The sequence below is a fragment of the Microtus ochrogaster genome, linkage group LG1 (genome assembly GCF_000317375.1).
Source record: "Microtus ochrogaster isolate Prairie Vole_2 linkage group LG1, MicOch1.0, whole genome shotgun sequence".
NCBI classification, from domain to species: domain Eukaryota; kingdom Metazoa; phylum Chordata; class Mammalia; order Rodentia; family Cricetidae; genus Microtus; species Microtus ochrogaster.
The window spans coordinates 3,929,234-3,938,085 of record NC_022027.1 but is presented as its reverse complement, the minus strand read 5'-3'; the positions used below and the strand labels follow the sequence as shown (position 1 = coordinate 3,938,085).

Genomic DNA, 8,852 nt, shown 5'->3' with positions numbered 1-8,852 from the left:
CTTCTTCTTCTTCTTCTTCTTCTTCTTCTTCTTCTTCTTCTTCTTCTTCTTCTTCTTCTTCTTCTTCCTCTTCCTCCTCCTCTTCTTCCTCCTCCTCCTCCTCCTCCTCCTTTTTTTAGCAGAAAACGAAGTCAACGAGAATCCGAATAATTTGCGTCTTTGGGAGCCACATCAAAGGCATGCCCAGAATCTCTCTGCAGCCTGCACTAGGCTCCGAAGAACCCGGCTCCAGCTCTCACCCCCACCCCAAGACTGGAATGCAGAACCCTGGCTCCTGGGGTATCCTTCTGGAGTGCTGTCTCGGGGTGGAGGGTCAAGAAGGCGAGGCTTTGCTCCTCCAGTGGACTGTGCTTGCTCCTGAGCCTAATTGTATGGCACGCAACTCGACACTTTGTGGCCTCGTTTTCCCCAGCTATAGGCAGAGCCAGCCACACGCCTGTCCGTTTTGTCAGTTTCCCCATTGCTGCAACAGAGGTGGCGCTTGGCAGATGTGGGGTAGACAAAAGATGGAAAGGAATACTGCACAATCAAGTCTGGACTGTGGCTACGAAGCACGTGGCCTCCATGGCCCTGCTCTCTAGTTTAGGAGAAACTCGGCTTAAAGGCGAAGTTTTGGTCACATGACCGCAAGCAATCTGGGGCGATAAGGGAAATACTGCCCGGTTTTAAGATGGCGACACACTTCGCTTTGCCCTCACGCTGAAGGCCAACGGCTTCCATTGCCCGCTTGCAACATGGCGGCAACCTCCCGCAAGCACGCTTCTCTGCATCTGACCCGCCACGTACCCACTCTCAAGATGGCTTCCCACGGGCCGGACCGGGGCTCACTCATTGGCTCAGATGCTATCACGTGCGCCGGCTCGTTCACGCCCTCCCCCTCCCCCACAGGTCGTTTCCGTCCTCCGCCTTGACTGAAGGACGCCTCGCCCAATAGCCGTCTGCAGCCTGTCTGGGTTTCGCCCTCGGAGTAGCGCTCTGGCCAATGGGAAGCGTTGGCGGGGGCAGGCACGGTTAGCCACGCCCACCGTCCGCGGTGGGAGCCAATGAGTAGCGCGCGCGGGGGACGTGTGCGGGCGTCTCCGCCATCTTGTGAGTCTATAACTCGGAGCCGTTGGGTCGGTCCCTGCTATTCCTGCGCCTCCGCTCCGTCCCCCGCGGGTCTGCTCCGTGTGCCATGGACGGGTGAGTAGAGCCGCGCCCCTCGCCCGCCGCTCTCGGCACCGCGTCCCCGGCTCGGCCGCCACGCACGCCGGCCCCTCCAGCCGCTGCGCCGCGCGCGCGCGCGTGGCCGGCCTCCGTCCGCGTGGCGCTCTCGGATCCTCGGGCGGCGGAAGCCGGCGAGGAGCCCGGCTGGTTTAGGGCGGCCGCACCCATACCCCATTTCCTTCGAGCCCACTCTCCCAGCGCACTTCCGGCGGCCGCGCGCTCCGTAGCTCCCCGGCGCCCCCTCCCCGCGTGCACGCGCTCCCCGGTGAGCCGCGCTCACAGGAAGCGGGCCGACGCGCTGGCCCTTCCCGCTTCCCGTCCTCCAATGGGTGCCGGCTCTCCGCGTGCCCGACGGATGTCCCTTCGCGCTCCCCGTCCGGCGCCGCGCGCGCGCCTGCGTGGGTCTGAGGGCGCGCGCCCTGCCCGCCTCGTGGGAAGGTGTCGCGAGGATGGGTCCGGGTCCGCAGCCCCCGGCCGAGGCGCGATGGGCCGGAGCGCGCCCCGGCCTGGCCTCTGGCCTCCCGCGCGCTTCCGCGACGCGCCGCTGCGCTCGGCAAACTTTTGTTTGTAGTTTCGGGTTTGTTTTGGAGACGGGGGTCTCAGTGTAGCCCAGGCTGGCCTCAAACTCAAAGATCCGCGCCCGCGCCTCCCGAGTGTTGGGACTAAAGGCCTGCGTTGGTAGTTCAGACTTTTTCCTTGAAACTCGTTTGGGTTTTTCGAGACAGACTGACCTTGAATTCCTGAGGTTCCCAACTTAGCCTTCGTAGTGCTGTGAGTCACCACGCTTAGTAGCAGCTTTGCTCTTTTCTTTTAAGAATCAGCCCTACAAAGTAAAGTATTTCGGCGTGGCCTCAGGGCTTGTCCCTGTTGCAGTCCTCCTGTCCCAGCCTGAGTGCTGATGTGACACGCGAGAGCCTGCAGACGCAGTCGGTTAGCGAGTTACCAAGACTCTTTGAGCCGGGTGTGGTGGTGTGCACCCTTAATCCGGGCCGAGACGGGCAGATCGCTGCGTTCCGGCTCAGTCGGGTCTTGTAGAGAGATTGTCTCAAAGGGTTTTGGAAGGCATGCAGTAAAGCAGAGAGGTACCCACTAACGATCAGTGTCACGCAACCCAGGCACCACTTCCCTAGGCGGAACTCTTGGAGTCACTTGGGAACCTGGCCAGCCAGGGCAGGCTTGCTGCTGCCTGTTAATGCGGGCTAGGTGCAGCAGGTGAGGCGGAGTGCAGTCACGAGGGGCTGGGGTTGATCAGTAACCTAGGGTGTATCCGGGCAGCTCCGTTGGTTAGTAAATGGTAACAAGGCCACTTTGACTGCCACCAGCCGCCTGGCTCTGGAGCTCCCCGCCCCCACTCAGGAATCAGTCTTTGGCTGCTGCCTTTACCTGCTTTCTGGGCTTCTGGAATTATAGGATACCCAGGAGTCGAATAGTGGACCCGGGTCACTGGTAGACTTTGTAGAAAGTGGCCGCCTTAATGTGTTTGAAGGCAGGGGCTTGCATGGAAGGAGGGAGGGGCTCCGAGGACAATGATGGCCCCCTTTCAAGTGGAGACTCAGTGGGTGGCTCACTTCCCTGCCCAACTGGCAGAGGGCCCTCCAGGCCCCACGGTGCTGATGTCTCTTTTTCTCTCCACAGCATCGTCCCAGACATAGCAGTCGGTACAAAGGTAGGTGTCTCTTGCTTGGCATTGCACCCAGCCCTGCTGTAGTCAAAGCTAGACTGTGCCTGCTGTAAGGTGGCCTGCCCCTGGTCCAGTCTGCAAAGACTAGTAGGCAGAGGATGGCACAGGTGCATAAACACTTGCCTCCCAAGTGATGTGTAAGACCCTTTTCTGGGTCTGACTGCAGCTCTGATGGCCTCTTTCTGACTCCTTTTGTCCTGCCGTTAGGTCTTCATATGAGCAGTGGGCTCAGGCATTTGGGCACTTACTGAGTGTTGCCCGCCCACGTGGGTTTGGTTTGGAGGTGTGGCATGTTCTGAGGTGAAGATTGCAGACTTGTCTGAGTCTCTGCTGACCAGGCAGGTCTCCCCTGGACTCACATAGGAGGGGACAGTAGCACGCCTCTAGCTCCATTGGCACTTGGGGGTGGGGCCTAGGACTAGAAGGGCTGCAGGTCTGTGTGTCAAGGATTGGTCATGTTCTCTTGGGTGAGCTATTTAGGATTGCCTGTTAAGCCGTAGTGGGTGGCAGTAGTTCCTACCCTCAGAAGGCCCCACAGGTGAGACCCCAGGATCACCCCAGCCATCTTCGTTCTTTCCTGAGTGGACTGTCTCCACCTGCCTGCTGCTCTCCCTTCCCTCAGATTCAGACTAACCTGTGTGTTCAGAGGTGGAGGGAGGGACCCCCACTAAGGTCCAGGCCTGCAGGTGACTGGGCGAGGTGTTGCTGACCTGGATTGCCTCGTGGCTCCTTGTCTGCACAAGACTCCATTGTGGCTAGCCACAGAGCACACTGGGCAAGTTAGGAACAGGCAGCTCTGCGTGGAGAAAGAGACCAGGCCTTCCTTGCTCTGGACTGGCTGGCGAGCATTCAGAAGGCTGCGCTGACAGGCTTCCCTGTGCTGTGGTCTCATGTGCCTCTGTCTGCATAGCCACTTGGGATTGTTGGCCCAGGTGCTGGAGTTCCTCTGATAGTCTGGGCTCCTGAACCTACTAGGAGACTGTTAGTGCTTCTGCAGCTTGCCAGGAACAGAACTACAGGAAGTGCTGCTGCTCCTCCCGCCCAGTCCAGGGGGAAGTCACCCTCCCAGTAGGGTCAGGCCTGAGAGACCTCATGGGAGACTGGCTGCCAACAGGAAGTGACTTCCTGCAACTCTGATGTGGACACGGTGTTCTGGGCTTTGAATGTCAGGGTCTTAGCCCTCATGCTGGGCAGATCCGTGTCTCTCTGTAGCCCTTGATCTTAAGACATTAATGTGTGAGCTTCAGGTGGGCGCAGGACATGAGGGACTTCTTGGGGTTCCCAGGTGCTGATCTCTAGACCTGTCAGCTCACAGTGTTACTGGAGGATGGAAGCGAAGCCAGTGCCCTTGGTAATGTTCAGTGAGGGTGAAATAAGACATGGATGAGATGGTGGCCCCGCGTCCCTTGGTGCTTAACTTCAGGATCTGTGGCGGGCTGGAAATAGATAACCAGGGAGCTCTGCGCGCCCCCCCCCCCACCTCTGATCTGAGGCTTACTCTGGGTGGCAGGCCATCTCTTGCTGTACTGAGCCTACCTAGGTCCTCTGGTTTCCAGGGAGGGGTTGGCTCAGCAAATTGCTTCTGGCAAAGGAGGGGTCCCCACTGTGGGGTCAACTTGGGTATTCCCCAGTGAGTGGCTTCCATCACTGGATGGTCCCACTCACCAGGTATAGCCACTGTCTCTCCTTGGAGTATGGCCAGGGCAGCAGGGTTGAGCTTTGTTTCTGTGGAAGCTGCCAGCACCTCTGCTAGGAGGATACCGTGAGGCTGGCAGCTGTGTGCTCTCCCTCCCATATGGCTGCTGGCACAGAGCCTCAGTACCCACTGAAGGCTGCTGGTCGTGAGCACTAAGCCACAGGCAGGCTTGGGACGTTGTACACATCCCTGGGGGCTGGTGTATGCTCGGTGGGTAGGAATGGAGGAGGGGTCAGCCTGGAGTTGAAGCTTCATGCTCTCTTCCCAGCGGGGATCCGACGAGCTCTTCTCCACGTGTGTCAGCAACGGCCCCTTCATCATGAGCAGCTCGACTTCGGCAGGTGAGAGTGCTTAGGCCACACTTGGCCTTTCAATCAGGGAGTGCCCTAGGGAAGCCTGGCTTGGCAACGGGAGGGGTTGCGGAGAGCAGGACCCAGCCAGAGGCAGGAACGGGCTTGCAGTCTCCCAAATGCACCCATATTCAATTTTTCAGCCAATGGAAATGATAGCAAGAAGTTCAAAGGCGACAACAGGAGCACAGGGGTTCCATCCAGAGTCATCCATGTTCGCAAGCTACCTAGCGATGTCACTGAGGGCGAGGTCATCTCCCTGGGGCTGCCCTTTGGGAAGGTTACCAACCTCCTTATGCTGAAGGGGAAGAACCAGGCCTTCATTGAAATGAACACGGAGGAGGCTGCCAATACCATGGTCAACTATTACACGTCAGTGGCACCCGTGCTGCGTGGACAGCCCATCTATATCCAGTTCTCTAACCACAAGGAGCTCAAAACTGACAGCTCGCCCAACCAGGCGGTGCGTCCGCAGGGCAGGCACAGGCGGGTGGGTGGTCTGGCTCCTTGCCTCAGCCCTGGGTCGCAGCTCATGATGGTTCATCCACAGCGTGCCCAGGCAGCCCTGCAGGCCGTGAACTCTGTGCAGTCTGGAAATCTGGCCTTGGCAGCCTCTGCTGCTGCCGTGGATGCTGGAATGGCAATGGCGGGCCAGAGCCCAGTGCTCAGGATCATTGTGGAAAACCTCTTCTACCCAGTGACCCTGGATGTGCTGCACCAGGTGGGTGGCTACATGCCCAACACCAGGGAGTGGGTCCATCTGCCAGCAGTGGGACTCACACAGCTCTCTTGCAGATCTTCTCTAAGTTTGGTACAGTCCTGAAGATCATCACATTCACCAAGAATAACCAGTTCCAGGCGCTGCTGCAGTATGCTGACCCTGTGAGCGCCCAGCACGCTAAGCTGGTGAGTTGGGCTTCTGGTGAGGTGGGCAGTCGTATTCTTGGGCCACACACACTCACCATTGTCTCCCCATAGTCGCTGGATGGCCAGAATATCTACAACGCCTGCTGCACGCTGCGCATTGACTTCTCCAAGCTCACCAGTCTCAACGTCAAGTACAACAATGACAAGAGCAGAGATTATACTCGGCCCGACTTGCCTTCTGGGGACAGCCAGCCTTCTCTGGACCAGACCATGGCCGCAGCCTTTGGTAAGATGCTGTACTGAGTTGCACCAAGTCAGCGGGGTGGGAAAGGCCACCTAGCTCTGTCAGGCTCCCCGCCACCCTGGCACTGCACAGCCCAGCCACTCAGCAGTCCAGCCCATGTCCGGCCCAGCCGTGAGGTGAGGTGCAGTGATTAGTGTCTGTTTGTTTCTAGGTGCGCCCGGCATAATGTCAGCCTCTCCGTATGCAGGAGCCGGGTTCCCTCCCACCTTTGCCATCCCTCAGGCCGCAGGTATTCACGCTCATCCTGACCCCGGAGCCTGCATGCCCACACAACCCCATAGCTGCTCATAGACCGGATGCCTCTGGCCCTGAGTGTCAGGTCCCGGGCCCCCTTGTGGGGAGAGGGGAAGGGGCCTCTGGCAGCATTCCTAGGCAGGTAGGGCAGGGCAGTATCAGGCAGGCTGGGCCAGGCGCCCTCCGATGGTGTTGCAGATGAGGTACTAATCATACAGTCTTTGGTCTGGTTCCCTTCAAGCACCTTGGGCGAGGACGAGGATGCAGTGTCCCTAGTAGATTGAATTTAATGGCCTGGTAAGCAAGTGGCCTCCAGGGCTGAGAAGCATGGGCCTCAGCCTCCGCGTGCCGCCCGAGCCTGCATGGAGGAATGGGCGCCGCATGCGTGCACAGCCAGGCGTGTCTGTGGCAGGCCCTGCTTGCAGAGGGCCCGTGTCGACCAGAGCTTTTGTGCTGTCGGGCGCATGTAGTCTGAACACACTTGGACTGGCCATGGTGCCAGGCAGTGTGCGTGGCCTTTTGGGCAGTCCATAGCCAGATGACACCTTGTGGCTGTTTGTGAGAAGAGGGTGCCTGCCTCTTCTTGGCACAGCCATCCAGACTCAAATCCACACTACTTTCCCTTGCAGGTCTCTCTGTTCCTAATGTCCATGGAGCGCTGGCCCCCCTAGCCATACCTTCTGCTGCTGCAGCTGCTGCCGCTGGCCGCATCGCCATCCCAGGCCTGGCAGGCGCAGGGAATTCTGTCCTTTTGGTCAGCAACCTGAACCCTGAGGTATGTGGGTGTTGCTCTGCTCTGCTTGTTTGTACCTGGAATAGTGATGGGTGCTGGTTGACCACAGGTTCTGGTGGGCGCATTGGATGGCAGGCACGGTGCACACAGGCGCGGTGCCTTCTATCTGCTCCTGTCGGCCTCCACTCCTCTGCAGCTGCTCTGAGGTTTTCTGTTTTCCTCTCAGCTCCGTTCGCACTCCGGCCCTCAGTGCTCAGAGCCGGGGTGTTTTTCTTGCTGTACAAGGCAGTCTGAGTTAATTTGGGGCATGGCAAGGAGAAGGCCTGGGAGTGCCTGCTGGAGGGGCGGTGGCTCAGGCCAGTGCCAGCCAGCTTGTCTGTGGCGGGAGCTCTAGAAGTGGCCTTTGAGGCCCAGTGTTACTTTTCCAGGATGAGTCTGTGCGTGGCAGTGCCTCAGGCTGCTCTCTCTGGCTCCTGTGGCTCTCCAGGCCTGCCCTGCTCCAGCCAGTTCACTGCAACTGTCCTGAGCTCCACGCCCGCCACCTGGGAACTAACAGGCTCCACTCCTTGCCTCAGTTCTTAGTCCTGGCTGCAGTGCTGGCCATGGCCCTTGAGCCTGCGTGCAGTGCTTCTCTTCACACGCGTGAACGTGTGTGTGCAAGAGTGTGCGTGAGTGTGTGGAACACTGCCTCATTTTCCTATGTATTTACTGACCTGTGTTTTGCTACTTTTTTCTTTCCTCCCCTCCCCTCCCAATTTTTTTTTCTTGCCTGATCCGGAATTTCTTTGCCAACTGACTGCACGGTTCTTCTGCTTCCTGTTGTTGCTTGAAACAAACAAAACATAAATCAATAAAAACAAACTCCCCTCTCAAACCCGCTCTCCGGAAACCAACCTGCCCTTGAATATTAACATCCTGACAACTTCATCATCATGAACCTGCTCGCCTGCGGGGACTGTCTTCCTCGTGGACGATTGGCACTCGCCCCCTTGACCTCTCCCTCTCCCTGTCCCCTGCTGCCTTCCTCTGCTGTCTCTAAAGAGAGTCACACCCCAAAGCCTCTTTATTCTCTTCGGTATGTTATTCTCACTTTTATTATCTTGGTTTCGTTTATTTGATTATTTTACACCCTGCGATGTACTATTGAGTTTGTGTTTGGCCTTCTGCCTCGGTCCGTGGTTTGCTTCCGGTTTGCGGATTGTACTGAGTAGACACGCATGGTTACCACCCTGCATGCTTCCAGAGCTAAGCGTGTCAGTAGCATGTGAACTGGGCTGTTGTGACAGCTGTCTGGAGTCCGAGACTGCCGAGCACAGTGCCCGTTAGCAGGCCTTGGACTATGAGACGCAGGCTCCCGGTACCCACTAAACAAATCTGGCCGGCGAGAGCTTGGGGCGTGAGGGGTGGGGAGTGGGTGGAGTGAGTGGGTGGGAGAGGTTAAGGGGCCAGGCATCTCATTCTCTCTCCCTGGGCTTCAAAGGCGTCTATGGTGATGTGCAGCGGGTGAAGATTCTGTTCAACAAGAAGGAGAATGCACTTGTACAGATGGCCGATGGCAGCCAGGCCCAGCTGGGTGAGAGCCACTGGAGGGGGGGACGGGTGTAGGCTCATCCTGACTGCGGCTGCTGGTGGGAGCAGGTGAGTGTGGGGCCTGCTGCTCATGTGTTTGTTTCCCACCCTTGCCCAGCCATGAGCCACCTGAATGGGCACAAGCTGCATGGGAAGTCGGTGCGCATCACACTGTCAAAGCATCAGAGTGTGCAGCTGCCTCGTGAGGGACA

The 8,852-nt window shown here is 58.3% G+C and overlaps 1 protein-coding gene across 1 annotated transcript in view; it reads left to right on the top strand.

The window, feature by feature from the left end:
• Positions 1-119: 119 nt before the first annotated feature.
• The window catches only part of Ptbp1 (polypyrimidine tract binding protein 1), a 10,534-nt gene continuing 1,801 nt past the window's right edge, over positions 120-8,852 (top strand). The window contains exons 1-12 of the mRNA XM_013350677.2: positions 120-1,182; positions 2,842-2,872; positions 4,852-4,924; positions 5,077-5,396; positions 5,484-5,654; positions 5,729-5,839; positions 5,912-6,086; positions 6,256-6,333; positions 6,968-7,113; positions 8,113-8,146; positions 8,552-8,644; positions 8,759-8,850. Coding sequence (XP_013206131.2) covers positions 1,175-1,182; positions 2,842-2,872; positions 4,852-4,924; positions 5,077-5,396; positions 5,484-5,654; positions 5,729-5,839; positions 5,912-6,086; positions 6,256-6,333; positions 6,968-7,113; positions 8,113-8,146; positions 8,552-8,644; positions 8,759-8,850 — 1,332 coding nt within the window. The 5' untranslated portion in view covers positions 120-1,174. The remainder of the gene's footprint in view (positions 1,183-2,841; positions 2,873-4,851; positions 4,925-5,076; positions 5,397-5,483; positions 5,655-5,728; positions 5,840-5,911; positions 6,087-6,255; positions 6,334-6,967; positions 7,114-8,112; positions 8,147-8,551; positions 8,645-8,758; positions 8,851-8,852) is intronic.